Consider the following 18,464-nt stretch of genomic DNA (forward strand, 5'->3'; position numbering starts at 1 on the left):
ACAGATATAAACTTTAGGTAGACTCTTCTAGTCCTCATAACAACCCGATGGGGTAAGCAGTTTTATTATGCCAGTTTTACAGATGAGCAAACTCAGGCCTAGAGACTCAGTCATTTGCCCAGTTAGTTACACAATTAGCAACTATTGCACAATTAGTCACACAGCTAGTAAGTTCTAGAGTTGGGGTTAGAACCTGGGTATTGGTCTCCAGAGTCCAGGATCTCAACCACTCTCCTGAACGGCCTCTCAGGTTGTTACTGGAATCTTCAGGTGCCATTTGGACTAAAGATTTTCAGGCAGAGAGGCTTTGGCGTAGCTGGTCTGGCCACACCTGACAGCTCCCTGGAAAAACCTTTCGCTGGCTGGGCAGGGCCAAGCAGGAGCCCCTTCCGCCTTGCTCTGCATCACCCTGGGGGGCCCCTCCTCTTCCCCTCCCCTCCCCTCATGGTGGGGGAGGCCGGGAACAAGGAGAGAAATAGGTACAGGACCTCTGCCTTTCTAGTGGGAAGCGCACCTGTCAGCCACTCACGCCTCAGTGGCATGCATGTAGCCACTTCACTCTCGTCCTAACACCTGATGTCCCCGCACACCTAACACACGGGGCAAGGTTGTCTTGGTTTCAGCGACACAGGGGCCCCCTTTCCCTTAACCCCAGGGAAGCAGTTTGGTGGGGAAAGAAGAGCTGTGGGGTCACATGGGAATGGATGTGAATCCTGCTTCTCCCCCTGTGAGCCGTGAAACCTGGGTAGGTGACTCAGCTTCCATTAGCCATGGTCGCCCCCTCTACGAAATGGACTGGTTATTGGGAGAATGGAAGGTCTCTGTTCACGCATCAGGTCTGAGCTTGCAGCATAGCAAATTGATCATAACTGTAAATTTCAGCCATGTTCACCATGAGATGCAGCCAACACTGTTTCCACGCTTGTTCAGATAGAGGTTTAAATCCGCTTAGGTGCTGGTGTGTGTGCGTGCGTGTGTGTGCGTGTGTGCACGTGTGTATGTGCGCACGTGTGTGTGGTGCGTGTGTCTGTGCATGTGTGTGCGCGTGTGTGTGTGTGTTTAGGAAGAAGAGTTGGAAGTAGCTACTATCCAAACCCCCCAGAAAAGGATGGCAATCAGACATAATGAAAACTGGCCTCAAAATGAACTGAATTTGCAAACTTCAATTTTTCTGAATAGGGTTAAAGGTCAGCCCCTCTTTACATTTGATAAAAGAGTCCAGCGATTTCTCTTACTAAAGTGCATTCCCCAAGCGACACTGCTAGTGAAAAAAGTATTTCGTGACATTTGAGTGGGTGTGAGAATTAGGGAAGATCAAATTAATGACTGTTTGAAATTTGTTTCTTCTCTAATTAATGAAAACAACAGTATTATGAAATCAGTTCTACTCATCAGCAGTGAGGTAGGACATCTAATAACACTCCCAGCCCCCCAACCTTGACTTACAAAGCCCGCTCTCACCTCTTAAAGCAGACTCTTGACAGTGGCTTGGCGGGAGACACAGGAACCACCTTGCTGGGGCGCTCTTACCTGCGGTTTTGAACTTCAGCTAGCCTCAGTTTGAGGTGATTGAATGGCCTCCACAGTAGAAAATGGTAAAGACAACAGTGCCACATTAGCCTGATTTCCACTGAAGAAAGATGTGCCTGCCTGGGGGCCGTGTTCTTACTTTCCTCATGTCCTGATGGGGGCGCCAGGGAGCAGTGACGTCTCACCTGCCCACACCCTACCCCAGCCACCCTTCACATCTCTCAGCCCCAACGCTTTGCGGAAAACGACTCTTGAGTGTCCGTGTCAAAAAGGGAGAGACCTCCAAAATGGGTCATCCTGTCCAGCACCTTTGCCCAACTGGGGAGGTGAAAACCAAAGAGGAGGCGTGACTTCCACAAGGTCAGGCAGATGGTCAGCACAGCTCTGGACTCGCCTCTGCTTCCCTTTCTGAAGCCCAAGCATCAGGAGGGCTCCGAGAGCCCAGGGCTGGAGTCCGAGGCAAAGCCACCCTCACGTAGCATCTCTGGTCCTGAACACTTGGAGGGTGTACGCACACACACGAAACCTTCCTCCTGTCCTTCCAGCCTCCGGCTCCTTAGCCGTGTAGTTCAGTAATTTAGGAAGACAAAAGGAAGCACCCCCAGTATTGCCAGAGCCCGGGCGGTCTTGTGGAGGCCTCCTTCGTGGCCAGCATGGGTTAAGCATTGACGGATCGAACAGCTGTGTGGCTTCGGCGTCCTCAGTGCCTCTCTTCTTTCAGCCCGGGGCAGGCCAGTCACCGCACCTGGTGATGCTGGGCTGCGCACTGTTTTGAGGGCAGAGCATCTTCAAACCCATCTGCAAAGCTTTGTCCTAGGAGGGATATCATTTTAGTCCATGAGCTCTGACTACATGCCAGGGCTGAGCTTTGCCCTTAGAAAGCACACTTCATCTGGGTCTGATCACCCTAATTTTCTCTGCCCCCATAGATTGCAAGACGAGTGATTGAAAGAGAAAGGAAACATACACCTATGAATGTCTTGCACAGACCAGGCACTGTCACCTCATATTTTCTCAATCTTTATTTAAAAGTCCATTTTACAGATGAGGGAGCTGAGGCTCAGAGAAGCAAACCAGCTTATCGTAAGTCACCCAACCATTTGCTGGGATTGGAGCCATCAGCCAAGAGGCGAACAACTCTAAGAGATGCCACTGTTCCCGTTTTCTAGATGGGGAGGTGAGCCAGGACTAGCGGGCGTTTTGAACGGGGTCCAAGTACTTTCTAGGGCTTTCCATCTGGCTGCTGCTCAGGGCCCAACCACCTCCCAAGTGTCAGGCATTTTTTAGAGGACTGTGTGACCATGCCTCAAGGTCCTTAAAAGCCTACGAATCCTTTGATCCAACAGGTCTATTTCTTGGAACTTATGCTAAGGATATAGTAAGATGAGATCCCAGAGAAGTTCACACAAGACAGCATGACGGCGAGGTTGGAGCGCAGGCTTCAGAGTTGGAAAGACTTGGCCTGGGATCCCTGCTCTACTGCTCACCGGCTTCATGCCCACCAGCATTGTAACTTAACCTCTCTGATCCTCATTTCCCTGGGCATAATAACAGTGCCTCTCTCACCAGTGGGTGGTGAATAATAAAGAGTACCTGAGATTGTGCAAGTAAAACACCTGGAGAGGATCTGGTACACAGTAGGTGCTCATTAAATGTTACTCGTTACCACACAGTGATATTGTAAGAGCAAAAACAGAAAGCACTTCCATATTCACCAGTGACGGGTTGGTGAAAACTTTAAAGCCATGCAATGGAATCCATGCATCAGTTTAAAATAATGTTATAGATGAGTATTTGAGTTGGAAAGATATTCACAATGTATTATTACGTGTAATAAATAGCTGCAAAATATAGGTCGGTGCTGTAATCTGATTTTATTTTTTGTCTAATATACACACCAAAAAGAAGGTCAAGGTATATTCTAAAGCCGGGGTTTTCAGATGTGATTCCCAGACCAGCAGCCTCAGGGTCCCAACCACCTGGGAACTTGTTAGGAATGCAGATTCCTGGGCTTCACCCCAGACCTCCTGAATCAGAAACTCTGGGGGTGGGACCTGGAAATCTTACTTTAACCAGCTCACCAGAGAATTTCCTACATGTTCAAATTTGAGAATCATGGGCTGATGCAAAGTGTTAATAGTGATTGTCTGAGGGTATTGAGAAATGGTAGGTGATTTTTACTTTATTTTCTAAACTTTTTAAAACAGTAAACACGTATTACGTAATCTGGAAAAAAGAACACGCAAAAGATGGTTTTAAAATAAAACCGTATTCCAGGTTTTTCTATTGGATATAGCAGTACTGTGTGTAAGTTAAAAACATTCAGATATAAGCACATTTTCCAGGGCTGCTCCTCTGTGAGTTGATATTTCCCCCGACTCTTCTGCAGGTGACTATTATTGGATACACCCTTGGAATCCCTGATGTCATCATGGGCATTACTTTCCTTGCAGCAGGCACAAGCGTTCCAGACTGCATGGCCAGCTTGATTGTGACGAGACAAGGTATGGATCACGCCTCAGCCCTGACGGCAGTCAGCATCACCATGCGGGCCCCTACCCCCAGCCCGAGTTACAGTTCGTGGCTCTCATGACTTGGCAGTCGTTACATCCTGCTATGAAGGAAACTGTGACAACAGGGAAGCATCATGTATTAGATTCCATCCATGGAGAGAGTACTACCAAGATCAACTCCTCCAGACCTCTAGAAGCATTTGTGTGGAGTTGTATAAAAATGGACTTGTTCTGGGAGTTCCCTGGTGGCCTAGTGGTTAGGGTTCCAGGCTTTCACTGCTGGAACTGAGACCCCACGAGCTGCGCCACGTGGCCAAAGAAAGAAAAAAAAAAGGATGAACTTGTTCCGGCATCACCAATGTGAGATTGAGCAGAGCTGGAGCCCAGACTTTTTTTTTTTCTTTTTTTTTTTTCTTTTTTTTTTTTTTTGCAGTACGCTGGCCTCTCACTGTTATGGTCTCTCCCGTTGCGGAGCACAGGCTCCGGACGCGCAGGCTCAGCGGCCATGGCTCATGGGCCGGACTCTCAACCACTGCGCCACCAGGGAAGCCCGAGCCCAGACTTTTTATAGCAAATGCAATAGTAATGAGAAATGTTCTGATCCTGGGAAAGCCAAGCGGGGATATCCTGTATCTCCAACTATTTTCCAATTCTCCTTCAGAATTCTAGACCTTATGTAACGTTATGGTTTGCTTGGCGGTTTTTCTTTGGAGCTAAGTGCCATGGGGTAAGCAAGGTGAGGAATACCGGTATGCTCTTTGATGGCAGAACAAAAGAGCTGTAAAGAGCCAGCCTTCCTTTACCGCTCCCTTTCTACCCGTGAGATAGCGTCCAAGCCCGGACCGCCACAGATCGTCCTCTGTAGATGGAAATTTGAAAGTATGGGGGGCAGGATGGGCGAATAATGGAGTGGAATCTCAGAGGAGACAGGAGAGGAGAGCAGTGTCCAGAGAGAAACTTGGTTTGGAAAGAAGGAAAACGTTTTATTTCTTCGAGATAAAAGAAAGGGTTGATTAGTTGGTCAGTCAGTCCTGAGAAAACACGAATTGAGGGGAAGGGAAGGGTGGGGGTATGTGTGGCGGTAGGCTGGAGCCCTTGTGGAGAATGGGGACAGTTGGGGACAGCAGCTGAAGGGTTTGGAATTGAATTGAGTGACCTTTGAGGTGAGTGTATTCATTTCCCAGGGCTGTCATAACAAAAGTACCCCAACTGGGTGGCTTAAAACAACAGAAATGGATTCTCTCACAGTTCTGGAGCATAGAAGTCCAAAATCAAGATGGCAGCAGGACCATACTCTCTCTGAAGGTTCTAGGGAGGATCCTTCCTTGTTCTCTCCCAGCTTCGGGTGGTTGCCAGGAATCCTTGGCTTGTGGCCGCATCCGTCCAGTCTCTGCCTGTGTCTTCCTGTGGTATAATTCCCTCTGTGTGTGTTTGTCCAAACTTCCTGCTTCTTATAAGGACACCAGTCATTGGATTAGGTCCCACCCTAGTTTATTATGACCTCATTTTAACTGGATCACATCTGCAAAGACTTTATTTGCAAATAAGGTCACATTCACAGGTTTCGGGTGGACACGAGGGCTGGGCACTATTCAACCCAGTACAATGAGTAAAAGGAAAGCCGATGAGCGCCTAGGGCCTGGCCGATGTTCAGTGACGTGAATTTGGGAGGGATTCCGGCATGAATTTGAAGTCATACCGGCTCCAACAGCACACGGATGAGAGATCACAAGTTCGTCCAGAGCTGGGGTTGGCTGGGTGGACACAATGGAAGGTCAAGGAGGCAAAAGAATGTCCCATGTAAACAGCTGGCCTCGGAGTCCAAGCTAGTGGGTGGGGGTCATGATACTAGAAGATTCAGGGCTTGGAGGGGAGGGTCCCAATGAGGTCAACGGGGCTCTGTAGGAACAAGGACAGGTGGGGACATCATCTCAGAGTGGCTCCTGTGAGATGCAGAACGCAGAAACAGGAGGGGTGAGGCGGGGGCGGGAGTGTATAGTTGTCGTGAGGGTGATGCTGACGTGATTGGCAGAGGGTCCAGCAGACCAGGTTAAAGCCTGGACAGATTCTTTATGGCAGGGGATACAGAAACCTCTGTTCGGAGTCCATCACACAAGGCAGGAGCCGTGCGGTGAGCTCTAACACAGAGGCTCTGCATCCTGGGCTCCCTGAAGGCTCGCAGCCCAGAGCGCGGTCCAGGCCGGCAGCATCGGCTTGAGAGAAATGCAGACTCTCAGGCCCCGTCCCAGCCCCACTGAATCAGAGTATGCTTTTTTTTAACTAATTTTTATAACTTTATTTCTTTTTATTTTAATTTTGGCTGCGTTGGGTCCTCGTTGCTGCGCACGGGCTTTCTTTTAGTTGCAGCGAGGGGGGCTACTCTTCGGTGCGGTGCACGGGCTTCTCATTGCGATGGCTTCTCTTGTTGCAGAGCACGGGCTCTAGGCGCACGGGCTTCAGTAGTTGTGGCTCGCGGGCTTCAGTAGTTGTGGCTCGCGGGCTCTAGAGTGCAGGCTCAGTAGTTGTGGCGCACGGGCTTAGTTGCTCTGCGGCATGTGGGATCTTCCCGGCCCAGGGCTTGAACCCGTGTCCCCTGCATTGGCAGGCGGATTCTTAACCACTGTGCCACCAGGGAAGCCCCCAGAGTCTGCTTTTTAGCAAGACCCCCAGTGAGTCGTGTGCTCTTAAAGTTTGAGAAGTGCTGCCGTAAGATTCCTCAGAGGGCAGTGCCTGCGCAGAGCAGTCAGTCAAACCTGAGACGCTCTCCTCTCTCTCCTCCCAAACCTGGGCATCCTTGTGCCTCCTGACCCATCCGGCTAGTGCCTGCCTCCTCACCAGGGGCAACTAGCTGGTCCAAAACAGTTGCTGCTCACTCCTGTTTCACAAAATCCTGGGAGACTGGAAGGCAGGTTTCCCAGAGGTACTGCCCCCCGATAGGACTCAGCTGCTGAGGTTTTGAAGGCACTCAGATCAGTGCCCAGACAGGCAGGGAGGGAGCTGTGAGGCCGTTGAGGCAGGCCTTGTGTCCTGGAGGTCAGCGGATGACAGCAACAGGGCGGGAGGAAGTGGCCTGGCTATACTAGGGGGCCAGGAGGTCACATGGAGGTGAGGCAGTCGTCCGGATGCTCTTCTGAGTCTCTGCGAGCTTCTCAGCGACCAAGGCAACTTTATGGGCACAGGCCTGTGTGTCCCAGGCTTGTTCATTGCACGGACGTCTGTCTGTGGCCACATTACGACAGTCGTGTCCATTTAGGGCTAAGGGGCCAGGTGAAAACAGGTTCAGCCCATGTGAGTCTTACTTGTAAAAGTTTGTTTACTAACTTTTGATACCTCTCAAATTATTAAGTTCCTAAGACTGTGTGGCTTTCATGAGACTGGACAGTGGGGCAGGAGAGGGAAGGTGGTGACACAGTCCCTCACCCCTAAGATGCTTCTAGTCTGGTTGGGGGGAAAGAGTTCACTCTTGGGAGACCACCCAGGCACAAAGCCTGATGCCCTGTCATCTGGGTCAAGGTCGTGGTGCCACCACCTGGGTCACAAGTATACATTGAGGATGAGGCCCCTTCCCTCCCAGAGCACCTGGGAGGCTGAAATGAGCAGCACATAGTGGGTCCTCCCGAAACACCGGCTGACACCCCTGGCAGGAGGAATAATGAAGGGCTCTGGATTAGTTTCCTAGGTCAGCCGTAACTACCACAAACTGGGAGACAGGAAAACAGAAACTGACTGTCCCACAGTCTTGGAGGTCAGAAGTCCGAGATCAGGGTGTCAGAAGAGTTGGTTCTTTCTGTCTGTTCAGGCCTCTCTCCTTGGCTTGCAGATGGCTGTCTTCACGTTCAGATGGAGCGCTGCCTGTGTGCATGCCTGTGCCCAACATCCCCTCTCAATGAAAACGCCAGTCATAGTGGATGAGGATCCACCCTAAGGACCTCATTTTAACTTGATTACCCCGGAAAGACCCTGTCTCCAGATAAGGTCACATTCTGAGGTATTGGGGGTTAGGACCCCAACATATGAATCTTGGGGGGTCACAATTCAACCCACTACAGGCCTCACATGTAAGACTTCATGAAGGGAGTGGATCTCAGTCCTCATTAAAAGGTTTTAGAAATGTGGGGTCCATGAGGAAGGAATTCCTTTCTAAGGAATAGCACTGATGGAAATGGGAAGGAACAGGGGTTTCCAGCGACCTGCGCTTAATGCATGACATGTCGATTGTCCCCTGCAGGCCTTGGTGACATGGCGGTCTCTAACACCATAGGAAGCAACGTGTTTGACATCCTCGTGGGACTCGGTGTACCGTGGGGGCTGCAGACCATGGTTATTAATTATGGATCCACGGTAAGTTCGTCTCGCTTCCTTAGTGAGATGACGCCACGCGCTTTACAGGGAGTGATAGTGGTGTTGGCCCTGTGCCAGCCAAGGGCTGCAGGGGATGCACTGCCCCCTTCTCCTTGGCACGCTGGCAGCCACTTTGTGCAAAGGCGTCCCGAGCAGCCTGGGCAGTGCCTGCAAGAGGCAGCCCGTGTGTGCCCTGCACTCACGGGTGCTTCGGCCCCGTGTCTCTGCCCACCGGCACGCCTCTCCCCTCCTAGTTCATTTCCTCAGATGAGCAGAGACCTGGATCCATGGCCACGTGCTCACCGTGAACACCCACCTGTGGCTTCCAGATAAGGGAGGGGATGAGCCCGAGCACACTGGGCTTCCAGAACGGATGGGGGCCTGAACAGCCCAGAGGTTCAGGGCACGTGTGTTTGTTTTTCCAGGTGAAGATCAACAGCCGGGGTCTGGTCTACTCTGTGGTGTTGCTGCTGGGCTCCGTCGCTCTCACCGTGAGTTTTTGCAATTCCAGAATAGAAGCCTCACACGTACATCGTTTCCTCTGATTGTGCGCAGTCTCTGAATCCCCTCCCCCTTCCCCTTGGCAGTGAGGGGTAAAGCAGTAAAAACATAGAAATTCACAGATACCCCCAGAAACACTTTCTGCCAAGAATGTTGGCACCAAACACTGCACTTTTCCCTGAGCCACTAAGAAGTCCCTAGAGGAAGTGAGTTACGTTTCCTCTCTTCTTGCTGCCCGGTCTGTCTCCTCTCACTAGTGCCAACAGGAGACAAGTCCTCCCCCAGCCCATCTGAGCTGACAGGGGGACCTGATGGTCAGGTCTCAGGGCTGGCACACCGTGATACTGAGGTCTCCTCACTCCACATGCCCCAAACTGTGCTAACTCTACCTCTGCTTACTTTATTCCATCCTTACAAGCACCTGGTGATATTCTACTCTGCAGAAGTAAGCAAGGCTCAGGGGTTAAGTAACTTGCCCAAGGTCACAGGGATAGGAAATGACAAAGCTGGGATTTGAACCCACACCGGTCTGTCTCTAAGGACCCATGGCATTGCTCTGATGAGGTAACTCTGATCCAACGCTTAGGAGGCCTCAATTCAGGGATAAGAATGAAGGTTGTAAAAGGATAAGAACATAGAAAGAGGATGTGCTCCAACCCCGTCTCTCACACACACACACACACGCACGCACGCACGCACGCACGCACACACACACGCACACACACACACACGCACGGTCCAGGCAGAAGTTTGCCAGACGTGGGCCAGCGGGAGCCTTGGAAGTTTTGCTGAAGAAGGCTGAGGATGCCAAGTTCTGAAGCAAAGGGAAGACCCAGTGAAAGTCCCTGGTTGTCACTAAAGAAGGCCCGGGAGGGCATCCCCAGGACGTGGTGCACGTGCCCCGGCAGAGCCGGTGCCCTGAGGCCAGCTGCTGCGTGTGCCTGGAGTCTGCACCTTTCATTAGACAAGCATAAAGCCTGCAGGGCTCATTCTGATCAAACCAAGGATCTACCGGCAGCACCCCTCCGCTCTTGCCCACCTTTTGCAGAAAGTTCTGGGGTTCATCGTTCGTGTGTAGTTTTCCAATAAAAGTACCTTTTGTAGTATTTCTCTGCCCCCAAGCCCAACACTCACACCCTCTCCTTGCAGGTCCTCGGCATCCATCTGAACAAATGGAGGCTGGACCGGAAGCTGGGGATCTACGTGCTGGTTCTCTACGCCATCTTCTTGTGCTTCTCCATAATGATAGAGTTTAACGTCTTTACCTTTGTCAACTTGCCGATGTGCCGAGAAGACGATTAAAACGTAGCCACTGCCCCCCACGCCCGGGAGCTCTTCTGGACGCTCCGGCGCTGGCGTCCTCCTTCTCCTCCCCTCCCCCACCACGAGTCTCTCCTGCATCGGCAGCCACCGCCTGCTCTTTCATGCACCGGAAGGAAGAGCCATCGTGGTCTTTGTGTGGTCACGGGCCAGGCTGCTGGGCCTCCTCCGCCTGGGAGTTCTGCCCCCCAAAAGGCAAGATTCAGGGGGCGCTGTTTGAGCAGCTTCTCAGCCCTCTGAGCCACCAGCCATAGGGACGTGGCATGTGTCTCCTCTTTTGGACACTTGGATCACGAGGACTTCTGTGTGCTGGTTGTCCTTCTGTCGCACTGCGGCCTTGGAAATGAGGCGGGCGGTGAACACAGGGTCTCCTGTGGCAATGCAGAATAGGAGCGTTGTTCTCAAGGGTCCCCTCTGGGCCAGAGAGTGTGGGCTCCTTGGGCAGCGTGTGCTACTAAGAGCTTCTGAATCCTGCCGGAGGCACGGTTTGTTGGGAGTTTGGGGCTGTGACGGCAAGCACTCCAACCCTTTATTCTGAAAAAATTGCAAGAATGGAAACAGTTGTTCACAGCAGAAGAGAGAAAACGAGTGAATATTCTTATCACTTTCATTGATGCATTCAGAGAACGAGCAATGAAACATTAAAAATAAAATGTTAGCTATACATCTTCATACTTGAAAAATATCATTCCATACAAAGAACCTTGATGGGGACCAAAAAGGTAATGCTTATGGAAAACAAATCCTATGTATATCGTGTTGCACTGACACTAAGATGTTTGGTTTGGAACATAGAAAAGAGCGGAAGACTAACATCTAAACGGGTGCTAACTCAGAGACACGGTGGAGATGGTAGTTTACAGCCATTCATTCCAGACTTCCTGTGGCATGGGACGCACTGTCAGTTTGGGTTTGTCATTCCTTGTTAATGCTCTGCTCTCAAAACCACCCTGTTCAAAGGCCCAATTGTTTATATGCCCAACAAATTTCATAGCCTGCTGAACTGGAATGCGTGTGCCGGAAATAATGGTTACTGACAAGAAGAGAGATTTCCTGAAAAACCACCAGTTGCTCTCTGCTGAGCTGGAGGCGAGTATGAAAACCGTAACTTGGAATTTTTTAGAGCTAAGGTTGTTGAACCTTATAGTTTGCTCCACAGGAAAGGCCAAAGATGGGAAGTTGATTCAAAAATAGATAGAAACATATTAAACAATTTCGACTGCTTCATAGCTCTCAAATATATATTAAAAAGATTTACGAACACAAACCATTCCTGGTTTCTAAAAAGAAAGCACAATTCATTTTATATAGAGGTGTTCTTTTTTTATTTTTTTAACGTTTCTATTGCAAAAGGCTATCAGATTTGATGCACTTTTAATATTGGGCTGTTTTGCACAGAGGACTGTATGGGAATGCCCCATGATGCTGTGAGGAAAAGAGGCTTTTCGTGATTCACCAGTAATCAGTCATGGGTGATGAGTGTAAATCCAACAGCTTATTCTTTCCTCAGGCACAAAGGTTGTGACCCGCAGTGGAATTTGTGGCTGTGCTCTTTGGGGCCTCCTGAATTTCAGAAGGAGGACGTGTTCAAGCTTACGTCCCTAAAATTCCCTTAGCACAGGCCTAAGACATGACAACTCCATCACCAGGCTTCTCTTCTGCATCCTCATCAGTGTTAAGACTTCTCTTTTCGTTTCTCTACTTAGATACTCAGTGGTCTTCTGGTTGAGGAGAAGGGCGATTTTCCTAAGAAATTAGCTAAGTGGGAGGCCAGGGAGCCCGTTGGTTCATCAGTATAAATGTCTAGATGCAGAGGGTTTCAGAGCCCTCAGGACCGCTCTGTGCCCTCATAAAATAGCAGCCTGGTCATCTCCATCTTCTCCATCTAACAGACTCATCCAGGTTTCAAACTGTGTCTGTCTCTGTTTGGCGTCTCAAAACTGCCCTGTGACGTAAGTAGGGATTACTGTCCCCGTTTAACAGGAAATGTAGTCTTGGAGAGGTCAGGTGACTCTAGGTCAATGGCTAGTAAGTAGCAGAACAGGGACCAAGCTCCAGATCGCCACCCGGCTGAGCCAGTCCAGTGTGTGGCCATCCTTGGTGGGGCGAGTGTGCCTATGTCCTTGTCCTTGGGGTTGGTTGCTCCTTATTGCTTGAGTCAAAACTTCATCAAGTTTCTAATTGACATCTGGGTGCTCCAGCTCACATCCTAATATTTATCTCCAACCTGTGTCCCTATTATTTTCCAATAAAGACAAAAAAATATTTTTAGCCACAACAAGGCACAGGCTACACGGTCCCTGATGACATCCCTGCTGGTGTTCAATTCTTTGAATCCTCGTGTAGCTTTCAGAGAACACATCCTAATCACCCACCTCTTCCTCAGCAGAACCCATTTGAGATTATAAATATGCTGCAGTTGCAGTTTGAGACAAAAAATAATGTTTCTAGCGTGTAGAGCAGTCCTCCTGGCTAATTCTCTTATGACGTTAATGTGCCAATGTAACTTCCTTAAAGGATCTATGCATTTATTGTATCTAGGAAACTATATATACACTGTAGGTGCAGAATTCTCTTTTTTAACTAGATATTTTTCCATCTCAAGTTTAAAGAATTGCTTGATTAATTAGGCCTTCATTTTAAAATACTGCTTTCATCACTGCACAGGATTACTTCCTTTATTTTATCCGAAGCTAGTTAGCAGAAGGTAAAGTTACTCTGCTACAAAAATAGGCAATCTGAAAGATAAACTTAGCTCTTCAAATTGGGGGCAGAAAATGAACCACTGCCCTCAGATAGAAAACGTCTATAAAAGCAGGAGCTGGTGGTTCCTGTCCATTTCTGGTTTGGAATTTACCTTCGCCAGCCCAAGCATAGTCAGGGGGGAAGGGGTGCAGTGTCTTGAGAACGCAGCCCTGGAGGAAGGTTCTGGGTCAGCTGCAGTGAGAGACTACTGTTAAGGGCAGGTCAGGGGCATCCCACCCCCATCCTTCCTGTAACCCACAGCTGCTGGCCTCTGTGTTTGTCTTCCGCGTGCACCGATCTTGTGAGTTTTCACCTGTTCATTACCTGCTCCCCCACCCCTCACGCCGCCTATTAAGGCTGTTTCTTGCTTCTCCCCGTCAATCTTCTGCCTTTACAGACCCAAGCAGCTGAAAAGGCATAACCCCCGGGGAGCCAGCTGAAACCAGATGGGCATGCCCACCACTCCAGGGCAGCCCTGCAGACCCCGACCAAAGACCCCTTCTGGGCTGCCCAGGGTCTAGGTCCCAAGGGAAGAAACTGCCCCCTCTTCCCTTTTGACGAGGATTTGCAAGGCTTGTAGCATCAGCAGGAGACCAGCCCTCAGGGAACACCAGACTCCACAAACAGGCTGGGAATCCAGGAAGGGTGTGGGCAGCCTCTTTGGCTGACACCCTTCTTTCCTCCAGGCATTTCCCCTCCCTGAGCCCTAGGGCCCCTCCCTCTCCTTAAGGTGGATGTGGACAGAATCGAGATGGACTGGGAGAGGGTCACTTCCTTGCCTCCTTCCCCAGGTGTGAAATGGGCTAGCGGGGTTAAGGTCTGGAGCAGGGCAGGAGAGAAGCAGAGAGCCTCCAGCTCGGGCTGGCCCCTGTGAGCTCGTGGCCCTCCCGTCCGCCCTGATGCTGAGTGGGCCCTTAGGCCTGGGGTTGGCCTCTCACACGCCACCCTTTCCTTCTCTGGTAAGCCCTTTTCCTCCCCTGGCAGGGAAAAGATGGTTGTACAGGTATGTGACAGGCTCTCAGCAGATGCTTGTTGCTTGAATAAACAAAGAACTTGCCTGTTAGGGTGAAAATCTTCAGGAGGTGGTTCCCGAGTCCTGTGATTTAAATATTCCCAGGTCCCTCTAACGCCTTCTGAACATCATTTCTGTGTGAGTCTTGGGGCAGTTAGCAGATGCGCCCAGGGCCCCTGAGATGGGCCACAGCTCAGCAACTTCGTCACCACGTGGTGCTCAGAGAAACTTCCAGAAATTTTTGAAAACGCTCTCTGGGCAGCTCTTGGGTGGCAGGAAGTCCATCATCCCCCATCCATCCCTGCACCCAATGTGGTGCCCCTGGCCCCTGCCCTTTCTATGTGGATTCACCCAGAGCATCCGGGCAGCCCACCAGCTGTGAGCCCTTACTCTCTGCAGCTGGTCACATGAGCCCTTCAAGTGCGAAGATGCTCACAGGGCCTTCTGGAAGCATACGGAAGGGGCCCCTCCAGCACTGGGTCACTCTCCCCCACTGTGTCTGTCATGGGGGTGGTAGAACAGGAGGGTCTTTGCACGGGCCCATCCTACAAGGCAAGACACAGGTGGGACGCAGATTTCGATACCTGGCTCGTGTAGGGCCCCTTTGCCTTGCTGCAGAGACCTGTTCCCCCAAGGGCACAGTCCACAACAGTATTTTTGGCTGTGTTGGGTCTTCGTTGCGGTGTGCAGGCTTCTCATTGTGGTGGCTTCTCATTGCAGAGCACAGGCTCAGGCGCGTGGGCTTCAGTAGTCGTGGCTCATGGGCTCAGTAGTTGTGCCTCGCGGGCTTAGTCGCTCCGCGGCATGTGGGATCTTCCTGGACCAGGGATCGAACCCATACCCCCTGCATTGGCAGGTGGATTCTTAGCCACTGCGCCACCAGGGAAGTCCCGTAACGGTACAGATTTTTAAAAGGCTGTTGCATTTGCTTCTTAATAGGGAATACTAAATTGGGACACTAGCTTAGTACGTGCTTAACTTCAAACCTCTTAGCCAATGGGGTCAGTCTTCGAAGTCACACGCTACCCAATCTCAAGGAAATCGTACCTGCATGAAATGGGGAGAAGTGCTTTTCTCCCATCCTGCCACCCAGAAGGAGCTATGTTCTCCATCACAACAGGGAAGCCAGCTGGGTTGTATTAGAGCTTTGATTATTTTATGGGGATTTTTAAAAGTTCTCACTTTTCAATGACAAATGGCTCCCCAGTTCCCTTGGTCTCTGCTAAATCCTCACACACTGCTGGGGGCCAGGGGCGTGCTTGGTGTCATCTTTTACCTGCGTGCTTCTGAGTCTTTCCATCACCTCTTATGGTGCCAGTGTCTGGTCATCAAGGTGGCGTGTCCTCCGCACGCTTTGTAGCAGGGGTTGAGAACATATCCTCTTCTAGTCTGGGAAAACATCTGCTTCCTGAACACCCTGATACAGAACCAGGGCCACGGGAGGTGGCTCTGACAGTTAGAAATGCCCACTGTACCCATGTGAAAGTCACGTCCTTGCTTGTGTGGTTTTTCCATCGTTAGATTTATGGGCCTGGGATAGGCTGCTGCTTGGTTAAAAGCCCTATGACGCACACGGGCATATCCACACCTATTCCCACAGTTGCCGGAATTCAGACAGTTGCTTTTTATGCAACACGTTGGTTGGGACTTATCCACAGTAGAAGCCAATAAAGCCCTTAATCCGGGAGAAAGTATGTACCCTCGCCACCCCACCACTGGAAAACATGCTTTTTAAACTATCGAGAAAAAGTCTGTACAGCTTTTGGTTTCTAGTCGCATGGTTTGGTCTGATCGGGCTTTGTGCATAAAGGAGGATCCCAGACAATGGAACTGTCCCTGCTCCCACCTCCAGAAGTTCCCAGATACTTGGGAGTATCCGGATGGACACGAAGTCCCCATTCAACACAAGGAGCGAGGCCTTTGCTCCCACTGAAAATGGCTGGGATGTGAGCCAGGCAGCTCTGTTTTTCCAAATCAAACGTTCTGGAGGGTTTTTTTCTGGCCTCCCCTCCAGAGGTGCCCTTCTGAGCTATAGAACACTTTCTGGCACTTTCTCCATGTGACTGGACCTAGGCTGTTTGGGGGCCCAGCGGCCAGAGCTGTGGCTGAGCCTCTGTGGCCAGCTCTAGGGGAGCCTCGTAGGGGGTCTGCTGGCCTGGGAGACTGGGTGTCTAATTCAGAGCACACGCTCCCTGGTAGAGTGCCCTCTGTATATGTCTCCTGTCCAGCTGCTGCCAGTTGCTAGGTGTCTAAATACAAAGCGAGCCTTGATTACCTAGAGAGGAAAGAGCGCTGCCAGCCAGATGGGGCCAGGCGCACGTGCAGACGCAGGAGCTGCCGAGGGAAGGGCAGGGGAGGCCTGGCACAGCCCAGGTGCCCAAGAGGCAGACTGGGCACTGTTTCCACAGGGCCATGGGATCTTCCTGGGACCCAGCAAATAGCAGGTAAATAGAACCAGAGGGCTTTCGTGCCCAGAAAGAACCCCCTTAGAAACAACCAACACCAAAAACTTCTGAGGCTGTGACCCATCCCTTGAGTCCCCATGAGACAATGCCGGGATGCTAGGCTGAACGCTGCCGTCTTTGTTCATCTTCTCTAACAGGTGAAGCAGGAGCAGTGAGTTGAAAAGTTGTACATAATAAATATATTTATCCTGCTATTTATTTTTTCAATAACTGTGACCTCCTGCACTGTGAATGCTCTGTGATATGAGATCCTTAGTTTAATAAAACTGTCATTAAATTTGAATGAATTGATATTATTGGTTACTAAACACTGGCATGAGTTTATTCTTATTGTGAAGAAAAATCTAGACTAAATATTGAACTAAATCTTTATAAGAAACCTAAAAGTCAGTATTGTAATGCAATATATGAAAATCTGTACACTGTCAATAAAATAAGCGAATACAAGTTGTCTTTCCCTATAGAGAGCTTCCATTCATGTTTTAATAGACACATACATATTTGTAGTTTTGGAAAGAATTCTTTACACTGGAATAACAGCCATTTATTGAAACCATTTCTATTTGCATATTGAGAAAAAAATAAACTTCAAAAAGGATGAGGGTTGGCGCCTTTTAATTATAATGATTGGTAATGAATCAAACAAAGCAGAAAACTCGTAACTTACCTTGGCTAAGCACGAATGAATCCAGAATGACCCAGCCTTCTCTTGCCTCACCAGCAAGGCCAGGGGCAGGGGACCCATGAGGGAAGTCACAGAGGGCCTCACACTCAGAAAGACCCCAGGCCCAGTTGTCACCATCTTGAAATCTTTCTTTTTTTTAAAAAAAGGGGCCCCACAGTTTCTTGTTTTTAAACTGAAGTCTAGTTGCTGTACAATATTATATAAGTTACAGGTGTCCAATGTAGTCATTCACAATTTTTAAAGGTTATCCTCCATGTACAGTTATTATAAAATATTGGCTATATTCCCTGCGTTGTCCAGTATATCCCTGTAGCCCACATTTTCATTTTTGCCCTGGGCCCTGCAAATTATGAATCTCGTCCTGCTCGTCAAGAATAAGGTTATGCTATACCTAACAGACAAGAAGTTGGTATCCTAAGGCAAAGAACTCTTGCAAACTAATAAGAAAATGGCAAAAACCCTTCAAAAGAAAAATTATAGAGGAAAAAAAAGGTAATTCCCAAAAGAAGAAGTATAAATGGCTAATTAACAGAGGAAATTCAATCTCACTGACCACAGCAGGGAATACATATTAAATACAGTAAAATATGCAGGTTTATAAAGCCTGGAACAAAGAATTTGGGAGCTGGGTCCTCAGAACTATGAATGCAAAAGTGAGTGTGAATGTGAATGTTTTTTAGAATGAGAAAAGGAACCACAATAAATTACAAATATTTTAAAGTTGAAAAGTCTCACAAATGTTGCTAAAGCCAGTAAAAATACCATAGCATTTTTGTTAACTGTGTTAACACTCCTTTATAATATTTTTTCTACATTTTCCGACTGTATGTTTTTTCATCATTCTTTCATTTGACAGTGATTTTGTGTTACCGTTTCCTATGCAGAGGATAGAAATATAATTCAGTATTTATCCTAGCGCGGTTGACTGAAATGTTTCTTATTTCCAGTTGGAATTAATAAAATATATAACTTCACACAGCTTTACTTGCTAAAAAAAATAATAATACGGTTATGCCATCGGCTCTTGTGTCGTGAGAAATTGAGATGAGGGGGAGAGGTACTGGTTAATTCCTTCATTCTAAACGTTTCCTGCATCCCAGCTGCCTCAGGGCCACCATAAACTAACATACACGTAAATCACCTGGGCATCTTGTTAAAAAGCAGATTCTGGGGCTTCCCTGGTGGCACAGTGGTTGAGGGTCCGCCTGCCGATGCAGCAGATTCTGGTTTAGCAGAATGGGATAGGGCCAAAGATGCTACGTTTCTAGCAAGTTCCCAGGTTTGCCAATGCAGCTGGTCCACTTTGAATACTGAGAAGATGGATCAGTCCCACTCAGAGTGTGATGTGGGCA

The 18,464-nt window shown here is 49.3% G+C and overlaps 1 protein-coding gene across 3 annotated transcripts in view; it reads left to right on the forward strand.

The window, feature by feature from the left end:
* SLC24A4 (solute carrier family 24 member 4) overlaps positions 1-18,464 on the forward strand; it is a 640,065-nt gene that overhangs the window by 157,445 nt on the left and 464,156 nt on the right. For 2 of the 3 annotated variants that reach the window (XM_004262348.2, XM_033419093.2), the window contains exons 14-17: positions 3,920-4,034; positions 8,272-8,384; positions 8,810-8,875; positions 10,035-16,890. In XM_004262348.2, coding sequence (XP_004262396.1) covers positions 3,920-4,034; positions 8,272-8,384; positions 8,810-8,875; positions 10,035-10,187 — 447 coding nt within the window. In that variant the 3' untranslated portion in view covers positions 10,188-16,890. Of the gene's footprint in view, positions 1-3,919; positions 4,035-8,271; positions 8,385-8,809; positions 8,876-10,034; positions 16,891-18,464 lie in introns of those variants that run through there. The other variant, XR_007475862.1, reaches the window with a different exon arrangement.

Source organism: Orcinus orca, chromosome 2 (genome assembly GCF_937001465.1).
Source record: "Orcinus orca chromosome 2, mOrcOrc1.1, whole genome shotgun sequence".
NCBI lineage: Eukaryota > Metazoa > Chordata > Mammalia > Artiodactyla > Delphinidae > Orcinus > Orcinus orca.